The 25,804-nt window shown below is 52.8% G+C and overlaps 2 protein-coding genes across 7 annotated transcripts; one reads left to right on the top strand and one right to left on the bottom strand.

Annotated features, from left to right (window-relative positions):
* The first annotated feature begins 325 nt into the window (after window positions 1-325).
* Window positions 326-14,134, top strand: ALG1 (ALG1 chitobiosyldiphosphodolichol beta-mannosyltransferase). 5 transcript variants are annotated; one of them, XM_089896188.1, is made up of 14 exons: window positions 344-562; window positions 928-1,001; window positions 1,492-1,569; window positions 1,707-1,810; window positions 3,649-3,797; window positions 5,272-5,361; window positions 5,699-5,809; window positions 6,558-6,679; window positions 6,862-6,900; window positions 7,222-7,281; window positions 8,030-8,140; window positions 9,270-9,384; window positions 10,285-10,360; window positions 11,474-14,133. In XM_089896188.1, the coding sequence occupies exons 4-14, from the start codon at window positions 1,775-1,777 to the stop codon at window positions 11,603-11,605; spliced, it is 1,041 nt and encodes a 346-aa protein (XP_089752314.1). In that variant the 5' UTR covers window positions 344-562; window positions 928-1,001; window positions 1,492-1,569; window positions 1,707-1,774; the 3' UTR covers window positions 11,606-14,133. The 5 variants fall into 5 exon arrangements, with proteins under 5 accessions (XP_022450517.1, XP_022450516.1, XP_089752314.1 ...); XM_022594809.2 differs by lacking the exon at window positions 928-1,001 and having other exon boundaries at window positions 326-562; window positions 1,751-1,810; window positions 3,635-3,797; window positions 11,474-14,134; XM_022594808.3 differs by lacking the exon at window positions 928-1,001 and having other exon boundaries at window positions 326-562.
* On the bottom strand, window positions 10,323-25,592 carry EEF2KMT (eukaryotic elongation factor 2 lysine methyltransferase). 2 transcript variants are annotated; one of them, XM_022594813.2, is made up of 8 exons: window positions 25,419-25,592; window positions 23,503-23,565; window positions 21,526-21,606; window positions 20,595-20,696; window positions 16,066-16,199; window positions 15,687-15,982; window positions 14,280-14,429; window positions 10,323-12,553 (listed from the first exon to the last, which is right to left on the bottom strand). In XM_022594813.2, exons 1-8 carry the CDS (start codon window positions 25,512-25,514, stop codon window positions 12,453-12,455), a joined length of 1,023 nt encoding a protein of 340 aa, XP_022450521.1. In that variant the 5' UTR covers window positions 25,515-25,592; the 3' UTR covers window positions 10,323-12,452. The 2 variants fall into 2 exon arrangements, with proteins under 2 accessions (XP_022450521.1, XP_022450523.1); XM_022594815.3 differs by lacking the exon at window positions 20,595-20,696.
* Between the last annotated feature and the right edge of the window lie 212 nt (window positions 25,593-25,804).

Genomic DNA, 25,804 nt, shown 5'->3' with positions numbered 1-25,804 from the left:
CTAACAGTAAAGAGTAGTTTTGATTTACATAATGGAACCAGCCAGTATGCACTCTGGCTGGTCTCTTTTCTCAACATTATGCTTATGCGTTTCGTCCAAATTGTTATCTCACTATATTTTAAATTATCTTAGAACTTTGAAGAAAAAAATGTTCCTAGATCCCTACATAGTAACAGCTTTACCTTAATACCACTAAACCTCCGCTCCCAGGTTGGAGGTTCGCGGGCCCCGGCTTAGGGAACAGGGAACCACGTCCCCGCCTCCCTTCTCTCCACCCACCTAGGAGGCTCGGTCTGCGGCTGCGGACAGCTGGCACGGCCGGCGGGAGCGCGGTCACGTGACGGTTGCCGGCCCGCCAAGATGGCGGCTTCCTGCGTGGTCCTGCTGGCGCTGGCCCTGACGCTGCTGCTGCTGGTGGCGTGGAAGCGCTGGCGGTGGGGGCGCGCGGCCCGCCACGTGATTGTCGTGGTGCTGGGCGACGTGGGCCGCAGTCCCCGCATGCAGTATCACGCACTGTCGTTGGCCAAGTGCGGCTTCTCCGTGACCTTCTTGGGGTTCTGCAGTGAGTGCCCCGGGGGCCTGGGAGGGAGGCTGCTCTCTCAGCCTTTGACCCTCGGCTTTGACCGCCCCACGGGGGCCGAGGCGGGGACGCCCCTCTCCTCCGTCGGGCAGCTCTCCGAGGTTGGACGAGCCGGGTTGTGGCCTGGACAGCAGTTGCCAGATTTCTCCCCAGCCTCTGCTGGGTGGGTCCCTGGGAACAGTCAGCATTAATCGAGCGCCTGTCATATGCCAGGACTGTGCTAAGCTAAATGAACTCAGTGCATAGTCTCACTTATTCCTAGTAAGTGGAAAGATGGACTGGAGCCCGGGTGGATGTGACCCCAGGGCAAGTGCTGGTAAGCACATCTCTGAGGCTTCTTTTGTCAGGCAGTGTCTGAGAAGACAGGCAACTTGTCTCCTCTCCGTTCCTCACCCTCAGCGCAGAACTCTGCAGGCAGGAGGTATTTCATTTTTGCAGGATGTCCAGCGTTTTTCCCTCAGTGTGCGGGGGTAGGGGTGTCTGCTCCTCCATCTTCCCCCACTTTGACATCTTTAGAAGGTAGCTCTATCCCATATCAGGGGAAAAAAGGAATAGCACTGGTTGCCTCTAGTCCCTGTTTAGAGTCCGCTACCCCAGGGTGAGGGGCTGGAGTGAGACTTCCTAGGGGTCTCCCTATGGTGTGATAATTCCACCATCCAGGGAATCTAGGTCAGCTTGAGTGCCTACTATGTGCCAGGCATTGTGCTAAGTAAAAATGGATAAGATTCCAGCCCTCCCTCTGTGGGTGGTCTAGTGGAATCTGGACAAGAACTGGCCTCATTCTCTGTTCTGGCTACTGAGGAACAGAGAGGTTCCAAAACACTCTCCCCTATTCAGCCTGTGGGGCGGGGATCATCTGACTTTAAATTAGATTATCTTCTCCAGCACATTAAAAGGGACATTCTTTTCAGCCTCCAAACCCCACGATGAGCTCTTGCAGAGCGACAGAATTCAGATTGTGAGTCTGACAGAAGTTCAGAGACTTGCAGGTAGGAAGCAGTCAACTCCTGATATCTCTGAATCTGTGTGTGTGGGGGGGAGGGGAAGGCGGGGAGCGTGGGGTGGAGGGGATCTGCAAATTGCCAAGAACTCCTTTACTAGATGATGGCTGTTTTCTGACTTGCAGTTGGGCCCCATATTCTCCAGTATGGAGTCAAAGTTGTGTTTCAGGCAGTGCACTTGCTGTGGAAGTTGATGTGCAGGAAGCCAGCAGCTTACATCTTTCTCCAGGTACGTGTCAGCTCCACCTCCCGCTGTGAGAACCACTGTTTTAACAGTTTTCTTTACTTTCCAGTTTTAAAAAATGTACAGATTGGTAAATGCATATTCATATGTGTGTGTATAAACTTTTAAAAACATGAGTAGGAGCCTATGGTATGTGTCCATTCTATTTATGGTACTCATCCCTTCTGTTTTTCAGTGTTTTACAGATAGTCTTATTTTGTACTTGTTACATATCTAAGTGTTTTACATGCATTATCTCATTTAATTCTTCACAACAGTCCTGAGAAGTAGGTTCTTGTGTTACCTACACTTAGAGATGAGGGAACCTAGACCCAGAGAGGTTCTGTAAGTAACCCATTGTCACACAGCTAGGAAGTGCTGGAGTCAGGATTTGAACCAGGTTGTCACTCTAGTTCTGGAGTTCCACTCTTAGCCTCTTACCTTGACTGCTTTTTAACGTAGAGAAGCTCCTTCTTTTTTTTTTTTTTTTTTTTTTTTTTTGCGGTACGCGGGTCTCTCACTGTTGTGGCCTCTCCCGTTGCGGAGCACAGGCTCCGGACGCACAGGCTCAGCAGCCATGGCTCACGGGCCTAGCCGCTCCGCGGCATGTGGGATCTTCCCGGACTGGGGCACGAACCCGTGTCCCGTGCATCGGCAGGCGGACTCTCAGCCACTGCGCCACCAGGGAAGCCCTCCTTCTTTTAATTGACTGTATTGTATCCTGATATGAGATGTATCCTAATGTATTCATTTAGTCTCATCTTAATGAGCACTCAGATTCCTCCTGATTTTTTTTTTTTTTTTTGCGGTACGCGGGCCTCTCACTGTTGTGGGCTCTCCCGTTGCGGAGCACAGGCTCCGGAAGCGCAGGCTCAGCGGCCATGGCTCATGGGCCCAGCCGCTCCGCGGCATGTGGGATCTTCCCGGACTGGGGCATGAACCCGTGTCCCCTGCATTGGCAGGCGGACTCTCAACCACTGCGCCACCAGGGAAGCCCTTCCTGAATTTTTTAACTTAAAAATTAAAAAAAAAAAATTAATTTATTTATATTTATTTATTTATTTTGGCTGCATTGGGTCTTCATTGCTGCTCATAGGCTTTCTCTAGTTGCGGTGAGCGGGGGCTACTCTTCGTTGCAGTGTGTGGGCCTCTCATCGCAGTGGCTTCTCTTGTTGTGGAGCATGGGCTCTATGGGCTCTAGAGCGCAGGCTCAGTAGTTGTGGCGCACGGGCTTAGTTGCTCCGTGGCATGTGGAATCTTCCCAGACCAGGGCTCGAACCCGTCTCCCCTGCATTGGCAGGTGGATTCTCAACCACTGCACCACAGGGAAGCCCTTTACTTTTAAATTGTATGGTGAAGAGTATCAGTGAACATATGTCTTTTGCATGGGTTCTGTTTCTTCCTTGGGATAAATTCCTAGGACGGGAAGTGGTTGGTCAGAGTCCATGCACTTTTAAAATGTTGTGATGTGTTACTGGATAGTCCTAGAGTAAGGTTGGGTCGATTTATCCCCCACCTAACAGGGAAGCCTCTTCCCCCCATCCTCACCACCACCAGGTATCATTAGGTGTTTTAGAGTTTCCATTCTGATAGGTGAAAAATGGTACCTCCTTATTCCATTTTTTGTTTCCTTGAATATCAGTGATCTTGGACTTATCAGGTTGGTCAATTTTCTTTTATGACTGTTTATACCTCTTGGTGAGGAAGAGGGTCTTTCTTCTGCTTATCGATTATCAAGAGCTCTGTAAAGATAATTGACTCTTTGCCACGTATGTTATTTTTACTTGGTTTATTCTTGACCATGGTCTGGTTTCCTTCTCTTCCTTCAAGTCTCTCTTTCCCAGAACCCTCCGGGCCTGCCCGCCATTGCCGTGTGCTGGTTTGCAGGCTGCCTTTGTGGGAGCAAGCTCGTCATTGACTGGCACAACTACGGCTACTCCATTATGGGTCTGGTGCACGGCCCCGGCCACCCCCTTGTTCTGCTGGCCAAGTGGTGAGAGTCTGGGATGAGGGTGCCGACATTGTCCCCAAACTGTGGTGGGAAGAAGGGCCGGTGCGGAGACCCGGGGAAGCTGATTCCTGTGTGCCCTGTGGGGGTGAGGGCAAGGCTGGGGAGTTGGACTGACGCTGGTGACAAGTGATAGAAACAGGCCTGAGCAAAGGAGGGCATTTGTTGGCCCATGAAACTGAAAAGTCCTGAGAAATGGCTGACTTTGAGCTCAAAAAAGGTGTCATCAGGACCCCTCTCATGTCTCTCCACACTTCCTCCTAGAGGTATTTCTCAGGCTCTGGAAGCCCCTCGCTCTCATCCCCACCCCACCAGGCTCAGTGGAGAGAGCAGGCCTGTGGTTGGCTCCTGCGCACCTGGCGTCCTCTGACCCCCTCTGAGCCTGGGGGGCTTCAGTACCCCGTTGTCTCAGGCTTGGGACAAATGCTCCACTGGAGAGCTGGGATCCCAGATGAACCCGTACCAGATACCCAAATGGAAACTGGGGACTGCTGCTGGCAGACGGGGACGTGGGTCACAGTCTGCTGCAGGTGATGAGACAGGGGGAGGGAAGAGGGGCCTTGGGAGCAGGTTGGGCCTGGAGGAGGAAGCAGTGTTGTGTTCTGAGTCCGAGTTATACCCTCTGCCTCGGTGTGGACTTGCAGCCTCAAGCCGTTGGCCGGCTGTGGCGTTTCCCCGATGGGTCATTCGCGGTTGGTGGTCGCAGCAGCAGTCGGTGAGCGCTTGCTGCATGCCAGGCCTCAGGCCAAGCCTTTATCCCATTCAGACTCCAGTGCTGCCCAGCAAGGTGTCCTGTGATCGCTGTCTTTTTACAAACCAGGAAACCGAGAGCCCTCATGTCACTTGCCACACAGCTAATACATGTGAGCTCCAAAATTCCATCCCAGGCAGTCCAGCTCCAGAGCTTTCTCTGCATCCTGAGTGAGGAACAGGCCGTGGTACCTACACATGTGAAATAACCCTGTTCATTTCCAGTTCTTTTTCAGTCCTGCCCTGTCACCAGGGCTCAAGTCTCCGTTTGGAGCTAATCTGTTGATAACGCCTTTCTAGCATTTGCTAAACTCCCTTTGTAACCCATTGGGAGTGAGCCTCAGCCCCACAGCCTTTGCAGGGAATAGTGCAGTGTGGCTGAGATTTAATAACAAGATTTTATTGTATTTCTCCTTCATTTTATGGCAAGAGAGACTGGATTTTCCATTCTGTAGTGATATATGGTTTCTCTTGAAAGTAACTGTATTTAAGCTGAAAAGCAATCTGATTTAAAGAAAGGTGTGCGGGAGGTAATAGTACAGGTGGTAGAACTCTGTGCAAACACGGGGAAGGTGCCTCGCCAGTGACCTGATTTGGGAGATCCCAGCTCTGCGGCCTCTTCTGTATCAGAGGTGTTGAGTCCCATGGGGCTGGGGTGGTGGTTCCTGGCCCAGAGAGCTCTGGGCTGACCACTGATACGTCTTTTCAGGTATGAGACGCTCTGCGGACGCCTGTCCCACCTGAACCTGTGTGTGACTAATGCGATGCGGGAAGACCTGGCAGAGAACTGGGGCATCAAGTAGGGGCCTCGGGAAACGAGGGGTCCCTCCCAGCGCTGTTGACTCTCAGCTGCTGTGTCATGTTGCAAGGCACTGGGAGCTCTCAGGGTTCCGGGAGGCGGTTACTGGTTTGGGGAGGCTGAGGGAGGAGGAAGCTAGAGTTTCTTTCCCAGCCAGCCAGATGGTCCAGGAAGTGTTCATGTTAGAAATTCTCTCTGTGCTTCTCCAAGTAATTCTAAAGCTTATTGTTGAGACTTGGATACCTAAGCACCCTTCTTCTTCTGGATACTTCTGGGTCTTATGTTCCTTAGGCCTTTCTTTGCCCCTCCCTAGAGCCCCCCAATGATCTCATTGCAGAGCTGTGACTGTCTACGACAAGCCAGCATCTTTCTTTAAAGAGACGCCTTTGGACCTGCAACACCAGCTCTTTATGAAGCTGAGCCGCACCTACTCTGCATTCAGGGCCTGGTAAGTCTGCTGTCTTCAGCTTTCAGCTGCCTTGTTTTATGCTCGCTGCTGACCTGGAGATCTAATCCAGGGGATGGCAAACTATGGCTGCAGGCCTGCTGCCTGTTTCTGTAAATAAAGTTTTATTGGAACACAGCACGTTCATTCATTTACATGTTGTCCTTGGCTGGTTCCACACTACAAGAGCAGAGCTGGGCTTTGCAATGGAGACCGTATGGCTCCCCAAAGCCTACAGTGTTTACTCTTTGGCCCTTTAAGGAAGTGTTTGCCCTGTACTAGGCTGTGGGCGTCCTTACCCTCCTGCCAGTGGTTCCTGACCGCATGGCGGGGTCTGTGCACCTATGTGTTCCCTGGGCATCTCCCGGGGTAAGGAGAGCCCTTCTGAGCGGCTCTCCATACAGCTGGTCTTTGTTCTTCCCAGTAACGTGGGGGCAGTTGGAGGGGTCACAGCGTCCTCATCTTAAGTCTAGGGGGTGATTAGAACAGTAAGCCCTGTGAAGGCAGGGGCTGAGTCGGCCTTGTCTGCCGTTGCGACCTCAGCACCTAGCAACACGTAAATGCAGATAAGAGAGAAAGCAAGGTGCAGGTCTGTGCCCAAGGCCTTGGGTGGTAGGGCCACCTGGTGGCTCTGACGTGGCTGCACCCCAACAACTGGGAGCCTGCGGGCCTCACTCTGGTGGGAGAATGGCCGTTCTCGGGCCCAAGGGCCTGCTCTGTGGCAGCTCATGGGCTCTTTCTGCTTCTTCAGTTCAGAACCCTCGGACTCGGGCATGGAGAGGTCGGCCTTCACGGAGCGGGATGCCCAGAGTGGAACAGTGACCTGCCTTCCTGGGCGGCCGGCCCTTTTGGTCAGCAGCACGAGCTGGACAGGTCTCAGGACCCGCCCGGGTGCTTGGGGCTTGTATGAGCACCTGGCTGAGCCTGTGTTCTCGCCGCTGCCAGGCGTGCACCCCACATGTATTTGGGGCCTCGATGAGAAAAGGGAGCACATTGAGCTGGGTGGGGAGGCATCTAGAAACTGGCCCGTGACACTCGGTTCTCTTTTCCCGTAGAGGATGAAGACTTCTCCATCTTGTTGGCAGCATTAGAAAGTAGGTGTATGGCTGTGATCAGGAGCTGGGCTTGTCGGGGGCTGCTGAACTGCAGGATGCTCACCTGGCCTTGCGTGATGTCCTTGGCAGAGTGTTCCTGACCCCAGGGCCAGGGCCACTGGGTGGAGGTGGCAGGCGTGAGTCCCCTTTTGGGTCAGTGAGTGACCAGCCTAGCTCTGAATTGCCGCCTCCAGGAGAAGGGATTGCATGGTTGGGAGCAGTGCTCCCTCCTCCTCTCCCTTCCCCCATCCCCTCGCATCAGCCTCTCACTCACCCGACTACATGATCTTGGTTATCATATATTTATTTTCCTAAACACAGAGTTCGAACAGCTGATCGACGATGGAGAAAGCCTCCCTCCTCTGGTCTGTGTTATAACAGGTACCCACCTGGGACCATCCCTGTTCCTGTATTAAACGGGGCAGTGGAGGCATGTCAGGCCTGTGATGTTTGTTGTCTCGTTAATTCTCACCCCTACTCAGTGATGTATGGTTTTCTACACCAGCTTGATGGGGAGGCTGAGGCTCAGAAGGGATTCATGGCAGAGCATGGAGTCTAGATTTCAATCTCAGATAGCGTGACCTCAGAGATTCTGAGCTTTCTACTTCACAGTGGTTTCCACGTATCTTTTTTTTTAAAAATGAGAGTCTGCTGTCCAATGTCAAACTGTTTCCAAAGGAGCCGGGTGAAGAGAGAGAGGCAGAGGAGATTTGGTTGGAGGAGGAGGGTCCTCAGCCAGCTGCCCCACCTTGGACACTCCTCTCCTCCAGGCCCTCGGACGCCCAGGGGCGGCAGGAGCCCACTGCTCATGCTGTGCCACCTGGGGATCTGGGCGGGGCACAGGGGCAGTCTGTGTGAGAAGCTGTATTGGTGGGCACTCTGGTGCCTGGCCAGAGTTTATCCTGGCTGTGTTCCCAGCCCAAGGCCTGCTGGGGGAATGGCCATGGCCTCAGCAGTCAAGGTGCACACCCCTTGGGGGTCGTTTCTGGAAGGGGTCTGGATAGGGGCCTGATTGGAGCTGCTGCCTGTGGGCCTTCCGCTCACGCCCTTGCAGGGGCTTCTCAGGCCTGGGGCTGGGGGACAGGGCCAGACGTGGGCCCAGTGCAGTGACTCCGGTTTTCTCTGTAAGGCAAAGGGCCTCTGAAGGAGTATTACAGCCGCCTCATCTGCCAGAAGCATTTCCAGCACATCCAGGTCTGTACCCCATGGCTGGAGGCCGAGGACTACCCCTTGCTTCTAGGTAAGAGGCCTGCAGGGGGAGGGCTGGGGTTTATAAGGGAGTACCTGAGGGCAGGGGACAGAGTTTTTCTGAAGAGGGCCAGACAATGAATGTTTTACCAGGTTCTTTGGCATATTCTTTGTTTTTTTAACCCTTTAATGATTTCAAGCCATTGTCTGCTCAGGGGCCCTACACATGTAGGTCTCGGGCTGGGATGGGCCCTGGCTGGACTCTGGGAGAACGAGGCTGTTTCCTGGTGTGCCATCTCCTCCCTGCCTGTTTGCCAAGGTTACATCCGAGTGCTCTTGGCCTCCACGCCCTCCACTCACCCTGCACTTCCCTTGGGCAGAAGGGCTGGGCGGGGCTTGGGTTGGGGTCAATTCCCAAGTCTGGGAGGTACAGAGACCACGAGGTAAACAGTGTGGACTCTCCCAGTGTGAAGGGGCAGCCCTCCCTTCTTTTGCATTGTTGATCCCTCGGGGAGGGCTTATTGGCTGGGTGCCTATAGGTCTCAGCAGCCACTAAGCTGTCTCCGGAGTGGGAGGCGGGGAGCCTTTGTAGGCAGGAGCTCCAGCGGCACTGAGTGATGTACGGTTGCTTCCTTGGCTTTATATTCACAGCGACAGCTTGTTTTCTGTTGGGTCTGCTTTGGGTTCTTTTTCTAATTTTTGTGATAAAATACACATAACAAAATTTGCCATTTTAACCATTTTTCCATTTTTAAGTGTATGCAATTGAGTGGCATTAATTACACTCACAGTGTTTTGCAGTCACCGCCACTGTCTCTTGCCAAAACATTTTCATCACCCCAAGCAGAAACTCAGAACCCATTAAGCAATCATTGCTGCGGCTTCTTTTAAAATACAGCGTGGTTAAGGAGAAAAAGGGGGTCAGTTTAAAGAAAAACATTGGTGACGGGCAGGTCATTTTCAGAAAGGGCCGAGAGGCCAGGAGCGGCAGGTGGGAAGCACCTCCGTGTCCCAGCCTCCTGCCAGGCTGCTCGGCCAACCCCAGGCAGTCGTACGTGGGGTTGGGGACTTTATCACCCCCTTTCCACTCCTCCCCGCAGGCCTCGGTCCACAGTCCTGCAGGATGTGTGGCCACCGGGCGCACAGCCAGAGCTGATGGCCCCCTCATCCTCGCCCTGCAGGGTCTGCGGACCTGGGCGTCTGCCTACACCGGTCCTCCAGTGGCCTGGACCTGCCCATGAAGGTGGTGGACATGTTCGGGTGCTGCCTGCCTGTGTGTGCCGTGAACTTCCAGTGGTAGGAGCAGAAACCCAGTTCTCCCAGGGTTAGGTTATCAAATCAGCAGCTTGGGGGGAACCAGCAGAATTGCCCGGGAAAGCTTCCTGGAGGGCTCCACCTCCCCATCTGTGCAGCTCTGCCACCCAGAGGGAGCAGGAGCCCTCTGGTCCCTGTGGGCGGGCTGGGCCCCACCAGACAGGGTGGCTTCCAGTTAGAGCTCGTGTTGAATACAAATTGGAGTCTTAAGTACTCTACTTGGGGGCTTGTGCTCACAGGGTGCAATGGTGGCTGGAATTGCCCGCACAGCTCACATGGACTTATTTCTCTCTCTGTCCCTTTAGTCTGAGCTCATGTAGTTGTGTTCGAATCAGTTGAATGAGTGTATTTCTGTCTCCGCTCTTCCTGGCAAAGATGGGCAGGAGAGGGCATTTGGAGACGGTAGTGTTAGAAAAGGTTCTAGAAACAGTGGCCCCACCATGAGCTGAGGAGCCAGCTTCTGAATGGGAAATCCAGGATGTTGGAGCCCGGGTTCAGATAGTGTTGGGATCAGCCCCCTGATCACCTCTGAGCCTGCCTCCAGCAGGGCTGCCTTTTACCTGGTTTCTCTGCTGTGGAATTAAGAAAAAAAAGGCAGAACTTACTAAGAACGTTCTCACTGAAGAGAGCATGTAGCACAAAAAGTCCACATACCCCTGTATTGTCCCTCCTTCCCCAAATTGGTTTGGATTTTTAATGTGTATCCTGCCAGGTCTTTTTTCTATTCAGATGCCAAATCTAAGAACAGGCTTCCTGAAACCAGACTGTTCCTGCCTCCAGCTTAGCCTGTGGGTGGGGTGGAATTGGGGGGGAGCAGGTGGGCACCTTGGGTTCTGTATCTCCTCCAGGCAGCTCTCAGACCTCCCCTAATTCTCTCTGCAGCTTACACGAGCTTGTGAAACACGAGGAAAATGGCCTGGTCTTCGAGGACTCAGAGGAGCTGGCAGCTCAGCTGCAGGTAGCGTGTCTGTTCCCACACAGCGGCTTGCAGGGTTTTGGAGATTCCTTGTTCCTGCAGCTGGGTGGGTGGCCCTGGGCTGTGTATGGGTGAGCGAGCAGCGGTCTCAGAGGCTGGGCCCCATTGGGCCCCGGAGGGATCAGGGCTCGCCCCACCTGCCGTCTGGGTTTATGGAGCTCACACCACACAATGATGCTAGAGCCAGGTGGACTGTGCCATTTAGGGGGTGATTGGATCTGAGAAGGGAGAGTGAGGAGCGAGGGAGCTTCCTGGACCGGCCTTATGAGATGGGTGGGCATCTTCAAAGGATACTTCTTTCTTATTACAAATTACAAAAAGTAACACGTCATCATTTTTGATCATTGAGACCAAGGGCAACAGACTTTGGAAAGGCTCAGGAAAAAAACATTTTAGACTTTGCCATAGTCTCTGTCAGAACTACTCAACCCTGTTGTAACGTGAAAGCATCCACAATCTGTGGATGAAGGGGTGTGGCTATGTTCCAATAAAACTTTATTTACAAAGACAGGCGGAGGGCTGCATGCAGCCCACAGGCTGGCGTCTGCAGACACCTTAGTTTAGCAGAGCTGGAAAGAACGCAGGCATCACCTAGTTCTCAGTACGTGGGCAGGACAGTGCTGGGTAGAGGCCAGCTCTTGGTGGAAGGAACAGCAGAGCATCGCAGAGGCAGAGGCGGGGGGCTGCCGGCAGAGCATGGGGTGTGGATGGTGAACACTGCAGCTTGGCTGTGCCATCAGGTCGGAGCAGAGCAGGAGATAGAGCATAGCTGGGCCATGAAGGCTCCCCTGTGCCTGGTGAGGGAGGGGGGCTTGCTGGGTCAGGGACATTGGGGTCAGAGCTGTTGAGAAGGGTTAGTTAGCCAGGCCTGGTGTGGAAGCTGGGCCAGAGCGGGCGTCCCGTTGGAGACCCCAGGACACTGGTGGTGGTTCTGGAAGTGCAGTGAAGGAGGGAGGGTTTTGGCAGAATGACTGGCCTGGCAGCTGGGCTTGGGGTGCAGCAGGAGCCTGGGCTGCTGGGAAGGAGGAGGGGTAGCTTGGGGTGGAACCTGGGGTGGGGGCAGGAAGCAGTGATGAGGTAGTTCTGGTCTTCTAGATGCTTTTCTCAAAGTTTCCTGATCCTGCTGGCAAACTGAACCAGTTCTGCAAGAACCTCCGGGAGTCAGAGCAGCTTCGATGGGATGAGAGCTGGAAGCGGACAGTGCTCCCTTTGATTACGGACACGTGACCCCTCGGGCCAACGACTGAAACTCCTGAGGTGTCCTGTGCTGGACGTCATGGAGAGACCCTCAAGCTGACACCCCTCCTTACCTTTCATCTTTCTCCCCAGGAGCTGGCCCACACTCCCCTCCTCACAGCCGCCACTGCTGGCCAGTCCCTGCGCAAACTCTGTAGATCAGCGCCTCCTGGTGGATGGAAGCTGAAAGGCTGGCAGTGGGCACTGCCTGGGGAATGAAGTTACTTTTAATAATCAGGAGTTTTTGTTGACCAGGAAGCTGGCTCAGCCTGCTTTCATCTTTGGAGGCTCTGAATCCCTTCTCTCTTTTCTCTTCCTGTCTTATGAGTCTTTCTTTCCCCCAGTTTATGACTTTTCTGTTATTTGTGTCGTCTTGAACATCTCTGCATCCTTGTTTTTTCTCTTGGTGTCTGCCTTTCCCAGAATTGCTTGGTTGTGTCCCTAATATTTTGATTCCTGCCTTGAAAACAGACTTTGCAGCCCACCGCCCTGCAAGGGCAGTCAGATGTGCCACGTGTGCAGCGGGCTTGGCTCCCCGAGGGATTTGCATCCAGGTTGGGGGGAACATACTTGGTTTGTTTTTTTATTTGCGCGAATGAAATGCTTATCTCTGAGCCAAAAATTTCATTTCTGATTTATGGTGATTTTCTTAAGGACTAAGCCAGCTGGCAGAGAGGGGTCTACACGCTTGAACAGTTTATATTTTATTCGAACAGTCTGTGGTTCCCGATTCAGAATTTAACATTCTTCAAACATTCAAGTCCAGTGCAAGTTTTATCACATTCTTTCCAGAACAGTGATTTAATTTTCACATTATTCTTCAAAACCATTTATAAATCTACAGCATTAGTTTCAGAATTGCCATCTCCGAGTGCTCTTCATAGGGAAACAGTTTCTGGTCGTGACGAGGCACTTCTTCCCACAGGATTCCAGCCCGGCCTGGAGACAGAACATATGCGTCTCAGGATGTGGGGTTTGGAGATGGGACACCACCCTATCAGTGTGGGGCTTTGGGACAGGCCTGGGGGTGTGTGTGGGGGGTACAGACTACAGATTTCCAGGCCCCATCCAGACACCTGGAATCAGCCTCCAGGGGTGGGACCAGGAATCCCATTTGTAAGCAGCTCACAGCAGCCAGGTTTGCTGCGTCTGCCCCCTGGGCCGTGTGCATCCCTGGAAAGTCATGGCCCCGTCTGGGTCCTCCATCCTGTTACCGGGCACAGCTCAGTAGGAGCTGAGGTTTGAACCCACGTCTGCCTGACAGCTCAGCCTGGTGCCTTCAGAGGCTGGACCTGTATCAGAGGGGCTCACGTCCTCTGTGTAAGCACAGATGTCTGACGCGCCCCTGGCAAGAATTGTTTTGTCATCAGTTTTTTAGGAATGAAAAATTAGTATTTATAAGAATGAAATACTAGACATACAGTGTATTAAGTGTCATGATACTGCCGTCCGGGTATAACATGTTAATAATAATGTTAATTGGTGTGTATGGAGTTTCCCCATATGTGTATTAACATGACAGTTATTTTTTTAAAATAAAAATGAGCTTAAAAAATGAGTTTATACTGTATATGCTGTTTAGCACTCAGCTTTCTTAAAATACAGCGTGGATATTTTTTCACATAAGCATCTGAAGGACTTCGTTATTTCTCGAGGCCGAACACCCGCTGTCAGTGGGACACGCTGTACAGGGGTGGGCGCTGGTCCTCTCTGTCAGCAGAGGCAGCTGTGGGAGAGCTTTGTTTGGGGGGTGGGGGATTGGGGCAAGCACAGGGCTCTGCACTGCTGCCCAGTCATGTGTGGGAACCCCTGATCAGGCCTGGGTCGTGGTGAGGACTGCAGAGTGGGGGTCATGGGGTGGGGGGTGGAGAGTGGGAGCCAGCTGCCTGGCTTCAGTCCATGGGTGCCTGGGTGATTACTCAGCTGCCCTGCACCCCGGTGTTTTCACGGGTGGGACAGAGGACGGCAGCACCCCCCCCCCCACAGGTGCTAGAGGGGCTGACGCAGGTCAGGTCTGAGAACAGTGCCCGCCTGCAGCAGTGGCAACTCAGGCAGACCCCACCCCCTTCTCTAAAGCATCCCTCACTCTTCCATTTACTGTGTGCTTGATCTAGTAACAGCAGCTGCCGTTTTCCCGAGCACACCCTTCGTGCCAGCCCTGTTCCACCCCCGAGGTGGATGTTTCTGCTGTACAATGAATGAAGACCTGGAGAGGGGTGGCCCAGCTCCACCTGGGACCCACCTCCAGAGCCTGCACCTGACTGCTGTGTGGCCAGAACTCATCTACCCTGATACCAGCTGGCATCCACCATCCTTTCCATTTTACAGGAAAGAAAACTGAGGCCTGAAGTCTCTGAAAACCTGCCCTAAACACACAGTAGGACTGCTGGTCTCAGACTTCTGAGATCACTGCGTCAGCCATCTCCTCCCCAGAGCACCAACTCCCTGGCCCTGGCTCCTCTGCTGACCTCCTGGGCAGAGGGTGGGGGGTCATTGGCCCAGCACATTGTGGTCTGGGGCTTCCTGGCTTGTCTCCAGGGCCCCATTCTTTTACTTTCCTGATTTCTGCCTCCCTGGAGTCCTGTGTGTGGCCAGTGCAGTGGCCCTGCAGGCCTGGGTGGCAGCCCCTCAGAGTCAGCAGCCCGGCCAGGGGCCCGGGGCTCACCCAGCTCCGTGGTGAACAGCTGACGTGTCTCCGGGTTGCGGATGGTGAAGGCAACGTAGGCGTCAGGAACCCGCTGGTCCTTCTGGCAGGCAGAGAGCTTCTGCAGGACCCCGACCAGGGAGAGGACAGTTTCTGGGCAATATAGCACATCTGCGATAGAACCCCCAGGTTACTGGAAGGGGCTCCTCCAGGACCCCAGGATAGAGGCCTCTGGGTTGTGCCGACATGGGCAGCAGGGTGAAGGCCTGGAAAGCAGCAGTTCTATTAGGTTCGTGCTGTTGGACGGTAAGAAAATTACGGGGGTAAAAAGAAAAACCCTTAGCAGAGAAAGCTGCTGAAAGACACTGCAACACATGAAAAATATCCAGGACTCACTGGTGTTCCTTTAAAAGAAAAAATCAATTCTCTGCCTATGGCCTGTTTAGAAGATGCTTAATGAAGCAAACTCTGACTGCCTCAGACTTCTTGTTTCCTTCCTGTGGGGGGCAAGCCCCCTCCCGCCCACCAGCTGGGCCTGCAGGGGTGAGCTGCTTAGCCTCTGTGCTCCAGCCGCTCTGGGCCTGGGTCTCAGGGCCACAGCCAGGCCAGAGCACAGTACCATCGGCCAGATGGGGCTGGGTGAGCGCCGTGGAGGGCACCGGTCCCTTTGGTGCCCACACCATATGCCCCTTCCCTCAAGGGTCCCATCCTTGCACCAGAGTGGGTGGTCCCTCCTTGTGGGACTTGTTTTGAGGACCTAGGACAGAGATACACAGGCAGAGCCTTCGGCCTCAGGGACACACAAGTGTGCACGGAGAAGGAAGCAGGTGCTGACAGAGGTGGGGGCACCCAGAGCTCCTTCTCCGACCCTCGGCCTGGCCCAGGGCATGCAGAGGAATCAGGATCATGCCGTTCTTTGTGGTCCTGAAAGGATAAGGCTGCTGTGGCCACTTCCGCCCCCATCTGAAGACAGGGGGTGTAGGTGGGGCCAGCTCGGCTCCCTTGCTTTGTGGGGCTGCTCTGGCCTATTCATTTAGGTTCTGGATGGCAACTGAGAGGCCTCCCTCAGGCTGCTGGAGAGGGACGTGAAGTCTGTCCACTGGGTTGTGGCCTGGCTAAGACTGGTCACCCTAGTCTGGTGCCCTGGGGCCTGTTCTGTTCATCGCAGGCCTTGCTGGGAAGAGCTGGTTCCTTTATAGGATGGACGATTAGCGTGGCAGTAGGCATGGCCACTGTCTCAAATGGGAGGGCTGTGGCTTTAGGGCACCCAAGAGGCACGCTCTGTGCTTTGATGTCACCCTGGAGGCCCACACGACCCAAATCCCATCATTCCTCCCACCAGGCAGCACTCACTGTCCCCTTCCCAGCACTGAAAGGCAGGTGGAGCTTCAGGGAGGCCACACTCCAGTGGCCTAAGCTGGGCGGTACCTGCGGCAATGACGATGTCCGGCTGGAAGGCAGCAAGCTGAGGGACCGTCACAACGTCCCAGTCCACCCGGGCCACCGTCACCCTGGGGCTCTCTGCATCGGCGGTGTCGTGTTCTGGGTGCTGGGCCAGGGCGGCGACATTTGGCTCCAATGAGAGGCCGTTGAGAAGGACGTTCCCTTGGAGCTGCTCGAGGACACGGCTGTGACAGTCGCTGAAGACATATGCTCTGGGCCGGCACATCTTGCAAATGGCCAGGCCCGTGAGGCCGGCTCCACTGCCAAGCTCTAAGACAGTCCTGCATGACAGGGAGAAGCGGCTGTGTCTGTGATCCCCCTGTGGCAAACCTCCCTGGTGCCCAGCCCTGCACCCCCAGGTCACCTGTGAGCAAAGCCCGCTGGGTTCTCCATGGCCCACTCCGCCAGGTAAAGTGCGGCATTCCACGTGACCAGGCCCGTGGTGCCGTGGGAAATGATGGCCGTGCTCTCGCAGAGTGTGATAGAGACCCCGGAGGGCTAGGCAGAAACAGGGAGAGAGAATTAATCCAGCAATCAGGGCAGGTGTGGATCACATAAGGAATTAGGATTTGAGTCTAAATGTGATGGGGAGCCACTGGCGGGTTCTGAGCAGGTGACACAACCCTCGTGAGCTCAACCTGTCAGTGGGGACAGAAGAGGGAAGCAACAGGGCACGTGGTAGACCCGAGGACAGTGACCCCAGAGCCCACCTAGGAGGGAACCTGCCTGCTCCGGTAGTGGGGGTGTGAGGGCCCCGAGGCAAGGCCTGAATGGCTACTCGAAACATTTAGAAATGTGTGACAATAACAGAAAACATCATTTCAGAAATAAAGGCTACTCAAAAAAGCATGAGCATAACAACAAACCAAAACATAAAAACAGATAAACCTTAAAGAGAAACAGGAAGTGAAAAGGAGCGAAATTTTAAAAATCAAAAAGAAATTAAGAGATTGTCATGGGTTCAATCGTTTCCCCCCAACATTCATATGCTGAAGTCCTAAGCCCCAGCAACTCAAAATGTGACCTTTTTGGAGATGAGTTCTTTTTTTCCTCTTTTATTGGCTGCACCGTGCAGCTTGCGGGATCTTAGTTCCCCCGACCAGGGATTGAACCCCTGCCTTTGGCAGTGAAAGCACGGAGTCCTAACCATTGGACCACCAGGGAATTCCTGAGGATGGGGTCTTTATAGAGGGAATCAAGTTAAAATACGGACATAAGGGGACCCTAATCCTATCTGACTGTGTCCTTATACGAATAGAACATTAGGACACACACGCGGGGAGAAGATGGCCATCTGCAGGCTGAGGAGAGGCCTGGGGCACATCATTTCCTCGCAGCCTCAGAAAGAAACAACTCTGTCGACACCTTGATTTTGCACTTATAGCTTCCAGAACTGTGAGATGATAAATTTCTGTTGTTTAAGCCACAAATTTTTAGGTACTTTTAATGAAACAAAAGCAAAGAACAAATACTAAAAATTATAATTCAAGAAAGCATTCCTGAGAAAACAAACAGATTTGAAATGAATATTGAAAGAGTATACACTGCACCTGAGGTCACTGACTCAGAACGATCACAACCTCGAGACGTAGTCTAATAGAATTACTGGACTTTAAAGAAAAAAATGCTTTGGCTATCTAAGAGAAAAGGGCATGTGACATAAAAGGGAAAGAAAATTAAATTATCATCAGGCTTTTGCACAATGATGCTTTATGCCAAAGAAAGTGGAGGAATATATTTAAGAGACTCAAGGAGAGAAGGTGTGAGTCAAGATTCAAGTAAAAATGGCTCAATCTGTTATCAACATGCAAGAAGTCCGGGAAGGTCCATCTGACGAGCCCTTCTTAAAGAACCTCCTAGAAAATGAACTTGAGACAACCAAAATGGCTACAGAGACATCAATATATGGACCAATACTGAAAAGTAAGAGACTACGGTATGTGCCTGAGGTCGGTAATGTTTCCACCCGTATCCCTGGACCCTGTGATTGTGCTGTGCTTCTTGGCAAAGGGACTCTGAAGATTCATTTAAGGTTACAGAACGTGACATGGGGAAATGATCCTGGATTATCCAAGTGGGCCCGATTTAATCATCAGGGCTGATGTTTGGGAGATGCAGAAGAAAAAGAGGCAGGAGGGATTTGAGGTGGTTGCTGGCTTTGGAATCAAGGGGCCATGAGTCAGGGGGACAGGGCGGCTCCTAGAAGCTAAGAACAATCCTGGGCCAAGAGCCAGGAAGGAAATGGAATCACATTCCTGCAGCTGCAGAAAACGCAATTGTGCCAATGACCTGAAGGGCCTGGAATGGTCCTCCCCTGGGGGCCCAGTCCTACAGATACCCTGATTTTAGCTCTGTGAGACTCAAAGAAGAGTAAGCAGCTGAGCCCAGCAGACTTCTGACCTACAGAACTGGAAGACAGCACATTTATGTTGCTTTGAGCTGCTTAGTTTGTGGTAATACTATGTAACGGCTCTATGATGTCTATGTAGGGAGAATGAGGGTGGCACATATAAAAATTTATGCTGTTTTCAGTAACCACGGTTGGTGTGAGGGATTAGTGCTGTTGTTCTGAGATCGCTGCACGCACGAATAATATGGGATAAGCCAAAGGCAGTTGGGGGATATCCTAACATCATCCCCATGCTCTTGAGAACCAAAATTTCCAGAGCAGAAGAAAGGAGATAGGGATCCAATGCAGAAGAGGCTGAGTGAAAACCCTTCTGATCCTGTATCAGAAACATCAATATGGACTCATGAGGTATTTTCTCTTAAAAAGTATGGATATGTATCTCCACCCATATCCTAGCTCTGTCCACGGAAAGGCCTAGACAGCAGCAATGATCATCCCTAATGCCCAGACTGTGGTCTCTAAATATCATTTCCCACTAAAAGAAACTAGGGCTTCTTGAAGACATGGCTGATTCCAGGTCTGGGGCAGGAAACATACAAGATGAGTCTGGAAAAGCTTGACATAAACTAAAGTAAGAAAACTATGAGGTGATGTCAAAGGACTCAGAAGCCTATTTGAGGGGACTTCCCTGGTGGCGCAATGGTTAAGAATCTGCCTGCCAGTGCAGGGGATACGGGTTTGAGCCGTGGTCCGGGAAGATCCCACATGCCGTGGAGCAACTAAGTGCGTGCGCCACAACTACTGAGCCTGCGCTCTAGAGCCCGCAGGCCACAGCTACTGAGCCCGCATGCCACAACTACTGAAGCCTGTGCACCTAGAGCTCGTGCTCCACAACAAGAGAAGCCACTGCAATGAGAAGCCTGCGCACTGCAATGAAGAGAAGCCCCCGCTCGCCACAACTACAGAAAGCCCATGCATAGCAGTGAAGACCCAATGCAGCCAAAAATAAATAAAATAAAATTACTTAAAAAAAAAAGAAGTCTATTTGAAGTGACTCAAAATAGCACACTTTGAGCTTCAGTAACGATGCGATTTGCAATGGTTTGAACCCCTACTGGGAATGACAGGAAACCAATTCACTATCTTGAAAAGGAAAGAAGTCTGTATTCTGCCTTTCCTCTACTAGCTGTACCAGTAGGTAACCAAATACGGATGAAAGGAGGCATTTCCTTATAAAATTTCTCCAGCTAATGAATGAAAACAAAATGATAGAAAAATCACTGGGACTTCCCTGGTTGTGCAGTGGTTAGGAATCTGCCTGCCAATGCAGGGGACACGGGTTCGAGCCCTGGTCCGGGAAGATCCCACATGCCATGGAGCAACTGAGACTGTGTGCCACAACTACTGAGTCCACGTGCCACAACTACTGAAGCCCGTGTGCCTAGAGCCTGTGCTCCGCAACAAGAGAAGCCACCGCAATGAGAAGACCGCGCACCGCAACGAAGAGTAGCCCCTGCTCACTGCAACTAGAGAAAAGCCCGTGAGCAGCAACGAAGACCCAACACAGCCATAAATAAACAAATAAATAAATAAATAAGAAAAATCACCTTTTTGCATCCTTCAATGAATTAATGAGTCTAAGCTTTAAGCACCCACAAGTGCTACCATGAAGAGGATAAAAAAGAGATGACGTGACTTCTAGGACCCAGGCTGTTTTCTTGCCAAAGGGGTCAAACAGACAAGAGTCCGAGTGGGCCTGTGAATCCAGCCGCCAATTTTTGGGGAACAGAGGACAGAGGAACAAGCTGAACAGCACCATGTGTGTGCGACAAAAAGCCAGCTTGTGGAAAGCTGTCCAGGCCAAACTGCCAGGAAGAACTGGGGGGACCTGTGGATGAAGGGAAATTTTGAGCCAGGCCTAGTTAATGGGCAAGACTATGTCCAGAGGTGCACATGGCAGTGGTACGACCTCAGTGATTACTCTGAAAGAGAGGGAGGGCTGGGATGGGTCAAATGAGGGCTTTGTGGGCTGGCTGCCCAAGTCCTTGGCTAGATTGGCAGTTACCATGGTGGCCACCTTGCAACAATTCGATAATCTAATTCTTTTGCATGGTTTTCTGTATCTTTGTTTTACAATAAAAGGTTAAAGAAAACAAAAACTGTTGTGTGTAGAATGGACTTCTGTGGGGTAAGAAGCCAGGTGACCAGTGAGAAGGCCAAGCACCGGGTCAGCCTGGTGATGGTGGCAGTGGACAGTGGGGAGAGACTGCTGTCCTGTAACAACCATCCATCAAATATTTATTGAGGTCTGAGCGCCAGATCGCTGCTGTGCAATTCATGTGTGTTACCTAATTTAACGCCAGTTACCCCGTAAGACAGGTGTTATTTGTTGAAGTGCTTGGTTTACAGGTGGGGAAACTGAGGCTCAGGAAGGTTAACTGACCTCGTCTAAGACTACAGAGCTGGAGTCAGGATTGAAGCCACATGAGGCTGACTGGAGCCTGAATCAACTGTGTGTGTGGAGGAGGGCGCACGTCTCCTACCAGCAGGTAGCTCCGGTGGCACTGGGTGGGCTCCTCGGCCGTCAGGACCTCCGCCAACGCCTCGTACAGCTCGTCCAAAGGCTCCGTGTGGATAGCCTCGTGCTGGGGGCGGGCAGGGCGAGAGCTTCAGCAAGAGGATTAAGTTGACCCTCGTGAATCAAACCAAGGTTCCACCTGCTTGCTTTTTTTTTTTTTTGTGGTACGCGGGCCTCTCACTGCTGTGGCCTCTCCCGTTGTGGAGCACAGGCTCTGGACGCACAGGCCCAGCAGCCATGGCCCAAGGGCCCAGCTGCTCCGCGGCATGTGGGATCTTCCCGGACCGGGGCACGAACCCATGTTCCCTGCACCGGCAGGCAAACTCTCAACCACTGCACCACCAGGGAAGCCCCCACCTGTTTGCTTTTACTATGACTTGTAAAAATGGCTGGAGGATTTTCACCAAATTTGGAGGGGAGACTTGGGATGTGATTGACTTAATACAGATCACTTGGTGGGGGGACCTGGGGGACCTCAAAGAGAGGTGTAGAGAGGGTGAGGGTGAGGTGTAGTGTAGGGCAGGAGAAATGGGATATGTGAGAGCTGGCAGGACAGAAGGAGAAGGTGGCATTTCCCACACTCAGGGGTTCCTGGTAGGAGTGGGAAGGTTCCATGGGGGACCAGGACCACAGAGGAGATGCAGCCACTGCTGGAGACCCCTCAAAGCACAGAGGAAGTACCCTGGCCCCTCCTTTCCTCTCCCCCTCCATGGCTTCTCATTGGTGGAACTCAGCTGGGAGCAGTTGCCCAGGGAGCCCCCTGCTATACGGGGATCTGTAGAGCAGGCAAAGAGTATGGGATGGATCTGGGCTCCAACAGGCAAAGCCCACGTTTGGAGAGCCAGCCAAGTCCTAGATGCTGCCTGGTTACCAGATGGACAGTGCCCATCACTGACCTTTCTGATGAGCTCTGAGAGAAAACTCCAGGCATACTTCACTGACGGTGGATGCTTCATGCACAGAGGATGCTTCACGGTCTGTGACGAGGAACACAGTGTGGGTTGCTGGAGAGACTCCGCCTTAAGTCTCCCATGAGCTTCAAGTGAATACAGGGCAAACCCCAGTTATCCGATTCCTGGAATTCTGGCCCTGGGTGACCCTTATGCGTCTGAAAGAGTTTAAGATATAAGCCCTTTCCTAAAAATATTTCTCCACTACAGTGGCACAGACCATGGCAGTGTTTCTAATGCCCTTTCTGGGCAGGAATATAGGGCATACGGACTCAGGCTAACACCCTGCTGTAGACTGAATATTTGTGTCCACTCTACATTCACATGTTGACTCTAACACCCACTGAGATGATATCAGGAGGTGGGGCCTTTGGGGCATGATTAGGTTATGAGGGCAAAGCCCCCATAAATGGGATTAGTGTCCTTATAAAAGAGACCCCAGAGAGCTCCCTTGCCCCTTCTGTCATCTGAGGACATAGCCAAGAAGACAGCATCTTTGGACCAGGAAGTGGGGCCACACAACACACTGAATCTCCTGGCACCTTGATCTTGGACTTCACAGCCTCCAGAACTGTGAGAAATAAATTCCTGTTGTTCACAAGCCACCCAGTCTGTGGGGTTCTGTTATAGCAGGACTAAGACATGCCCCTTCCCAGAGCAGCCAGCAGGAACTAGAGTTTGTAGTGAGGACAAATGTGGGACTGTCTGGCTCCAAGGAAGGGGTGAGAACTCCAAATGGTATGACAAGGCAGATTCAGCACCTGCCCTCCTGGAGATCACACCCCCGGGTGGGGTGCTGCGCTGACCAGGACAGAGGAAGGTGGGGACTCTGCCTGGGATGTAGTGGAGAGGGACGGGGGCTCTGAGGGCAATACTTCGGCTGAAGCTGAGAGAAGCAGAGAGCAGGGGAATGAGTTCCAGGCAGCTGGGTAGCTTGTGCAGGCCCCCACCTGGCATTTTGGGAGGGAGGGCAGGGGACGGGAACAGTGAGAGTAGGGCCTGTGTCACATGGGACCTGCTGGCCGGAGGGACGTGATTTTACTCAAGGGCAACAAAATGCCCACACAACTCTTCAGGGGCTTGGCGGGTGTTAGGTTTTACCCTTGGGGTGAAAAATCAGAGCAGACTGCATGACAATGGCCTCAGAGAGGTCTGAGCTCACAGTCCTGAACTGCTGGATCTCCTGGGAATCTTCCCTAGCTTGGCTGCATCTTCTCGACACGGTGGTCAGATGGATACTCTTGGTTCACCCTCCAGACAGGAATTCTGACCCTGGGCTCTTTGGACAGGACCAGTGGTTGGAGGGGTGTGTATGATTCCCATGTATTTGTACACAAAATGTACTCTTCTGGAGCATTTTTTCCTTGGGGTAGTGTCAACACCTTTGGGTTTTCAGAAGGATTCATGGCCCGTAAGAGGGTAGAGAGCCCGGATGCACTGTGATGTACACCTGACCCACATGGCCAGGGGCAGGCAGAGTGGGACAGGCCGGGCAGAGTGGTGGTCCCTCCTCTACCCGCACCCAGATGCACCTTAGAGTCCAAACCCCACCTACAAAAAGCAGGGGCCCATCCACAACTAGAAAAGACACACGGGTGGGCAAGACTTGCCTGCTTCTTTTCCCCTTAAACGTTAAAAAAAAAAAGTCTCCGAGCAGCTAGCAAATGCTAGAAGATGTTCCTACAGCTGTCATCTCCATTTTCTCTGTGGACGGTTTAAAAAAACATCCCCCAGGTTCCCTCTTCTCATGCAGCTTGTTGTATATTCTGATGTCTTTATCTAAGAAAACAAAAGAGCCGGAGCTGTCTGAGGTGCTCACACCCAGATGCAGCGTCTTTCTTTTTAAAGGATACATGTGCACCTGTTACGTCTTCATGGGCAAATCAGGCCACTGATGCGTTCCAGTGATTCTGTGATTCTTACCTTCTGCAAAATATCCAGCAGCAGCTCAGGACCTGATGAGTCCCTTAATTTCTCTTCTAGGCTCTATTCAAAGAGAGAGGGGGAAGAGAAAGAAATCTCAAGGGCATTATCACAGGAACATTAAACATGCAATGGGACATGTTGGCAAAGTGCTAAGTGATCTCTCCCCAGGGACCTGGGGCCAAATGATGTGGAAGGCACAGGCAGCTGAAAGCCTGACCTTGAGAAGTTCCGGGTTACACCTGGATGAGTCAGAGAAAGAACATCAGAAGACAGACTCTTGGTTTGCATTAGCCCTGGCAGCTTAGCCTTGCCTGGGTCACAGACCAGCTCTGTGGCTGAATTGGAATTACAGGGGGAGCCACAGCATTAACACCTGGTGGGCAACCTGAAACCTTTCCACGGCAGGATGGCTGCTTCACTGTTCAGGTCCCGGCTCCTGTCACCTCCTTGGAAGGCCTTCCCAACTCTCCTAAATTGATGCATTTCCCTGTTTTATTGACTTTCCAGCCACCATCATCTCCCCGTGTTTTCTTGCTTATTCATTTACTTGTTTATTCTCTGGCTCTCCCATCTAATCAGGGCTTTGTCTGTATTCTGCTGATACTGGTGCCTGGCTTGTGGAAGGCATTCTGTAAACATTCGTTGACAGAATAAAAAGTACTAGCTAACACATATTCATGTAATCCTGACAACAGCCCTATGAGGTTAAGTATCATTATACCCCCATTTTACTAATAAGAATATGAAGGCACAGAGAGACGAAGTCACTTGCCCAAGGTCACACAGCTTGTGTGGGGTGGGGCAGGGCCAGAATTCAAAGCAGGTTGTCTGTCTCCCAGGTCTGAGTGCTCCAATGCTGCTGTCAACTTCTTTTCTAGTCAAAACAATGGTAAGAATAGTTCTCACCACATGGGTGCTGTGGGTGAGCCTAAGTGAGCACTTAGCATGGGACTGGTGCAGAGTAAGCACTCACTCATGAACAATTATAGTCGATATGAATTGGGCCCAATGGATGCTGTCATGAAGGTTTAAATTTGGGGTTAAAAAATGTACACATTCCTTTCTGACGGGAAATGATCTCCCAGAATGCTAAATGGTTTATGTCAATGAAACACAAATGACTAACCTCCACTCTTAAGATGGGGCAGACCTGGGGAGGAATATATGTTCAAACTGAGTCATCCCAGTGGGTTCACCGCACTTGAATTATGGATTATAAAGGACGCAGCGTCATTAGAGCCCTGGACTTGGCAGAAAGAAGCTGCTGCCTCGGCCATGCGCCTCTGTGTGAATGGCAGGTCCCCAGGGCAGGGAAGTGAGCTCTTTCGTCTCTTTCCTGGATTGTTTTGTACCTCCCTGTCTCTTCCATCAGCTGCCTCTGAGAGGGCTTTGTCCAATGCTGCTGACACAGATGAGAACACCCAGGCCCGAGGGGTCTGTGACCTGGTCGCTGAGTTCAACGCAGCGTGGTCTCCCGCTGCCCTGAGGACGTGGGCTGTTTAAATGAGCAGCAGCAGCTGTTACCCAATGGCCAGGATAATAACTGGCTAAAAAAAGTCACAAACTGTCCATGACCCTAAAAACCCAGCGAAAAAAGGAGTTGGGAGGAAACCCCGCATTCCTTCAATTCGTGGGACTCGGTCTGCAGAGACAGCGGAGGGCGGGAAGGGCCCAGGGGAGGACGGAGCTGGGGGCTGAGCGCAGGGTGGGCCCAAGGGTGCTGGGGTGGACCTCCTGCTCCCCGCCGCCAGCCCGCGCTGGCCCCAGCGATGCCCGGGGAACCGGACGTGATGCCGGGGCCCGCGAGGGAGCAGAGGCCGCCGCGTGGCGGGGCGAGCAGGGGTGAGGCCGGAGCCCCGCTCCACCGCGACCCCGGCGCCCCCCATCCGCCTTCCGCGCTCCCCACCGCCCACCTGCCAGGGGAAAGAGCTCAGGGCGCGCGCCGCCAAGAAGCGGCGCTCGAAACTTTGCAGCAGGACCGCAGCCTCAGCGATCTCCTCAGGCGCCATGGCGGGGCGGGGACTGGCCACGGCGTTGCCCGAGAGAAGGGGGGAGCGGGGCTGCGCCGGGAGGCGGCCCGTGGCAACGCGTGGAGCCGGGGTGGGGCTTGGGGCGGGGCCAGGCGCCGCTTGGATCCTGGGAGGCGGGGCTTAGGTAGGGAGCCGGGGTTCAGCAGGCGGTGCCAGCCGGAGGTGCGTGCGGAGGTGGGGTGGGGGTGGGTCGAGGCGTTGCAGGGGTCCTGGGAGGCGGGACTTGGGAAAATTGGAGGCGGGCCCTGAAGGCGGGCTCTGGGGCAGAT

The sequence above is a fragment of the Delphinapterus leucas genome, chromosome 15 (assembly GCF_059928025.1).
Source record: "Delphinapterus leucas isolate spDelLeu-1000000601 "Yukka" chromosome 15, BTC_Dleu_Yukka2, whole genome shotgun sequence".
NCBI classification, from domain to species: Eukaryota; Metazoa; Chordata; class Mammalia; order Artiodactyla; family Monodontidae; genus Delphinapterus; species Delphinapterus leucas.
Note: the sequence above shows the minus strand (reverse complement) of the source record. Positions and strands in the feature narration are given on the sequence as shown.

Excerpts from the sequence above, each read along its gene's own strand:
- EEF2KMT (XM_022594813.2), bottom strand. The coding sequence starts at position 25,514 with ATGGCGCCTGAGGAGATCGCTGAGGCTGCGGTCCTGCTGCAAAGTTTC. Across the intron at positions 20,697-21,525 it reads TCTCAGAGCTCATCAGAAAG|CACGAGGCTATCCACACGGA; the intron begins GTCAGTGATGGG and ends GCCCGCCCCCAG. Across the intron at positions 16,200-20,594 it reads GCCACCGGAGCTACCTGCTG|CCCTCCGGGGTCTCTATCAC; the intron begins GTAGGAGACGTG and ends GTTTCTGCCTAG.
- ALG1 (XM_022594808.3), top strand. The coding sequence starts at position 361 with ATGGCGGCTTCCTGCGTGGTCCTGCTGGCGCTGGCCCTGACGCTGCTG. Across the intron at positions 6,680-6,861 it reads CAGCAGCACGAGCTGGACAG|AGGATGAAGACTTCTCCATC; the intron begins GTCTCAGGACCC and ends CTTTTCCCGTAG. Across the intron at positions 10,361-11,473 it reads AGCTGGCAGCTCAGCTGCAG|ATGCTTTTCTCAAAGTTTCC; the intron begins GTAGCGTGTCTG and ends CTGGTCTTCTAG.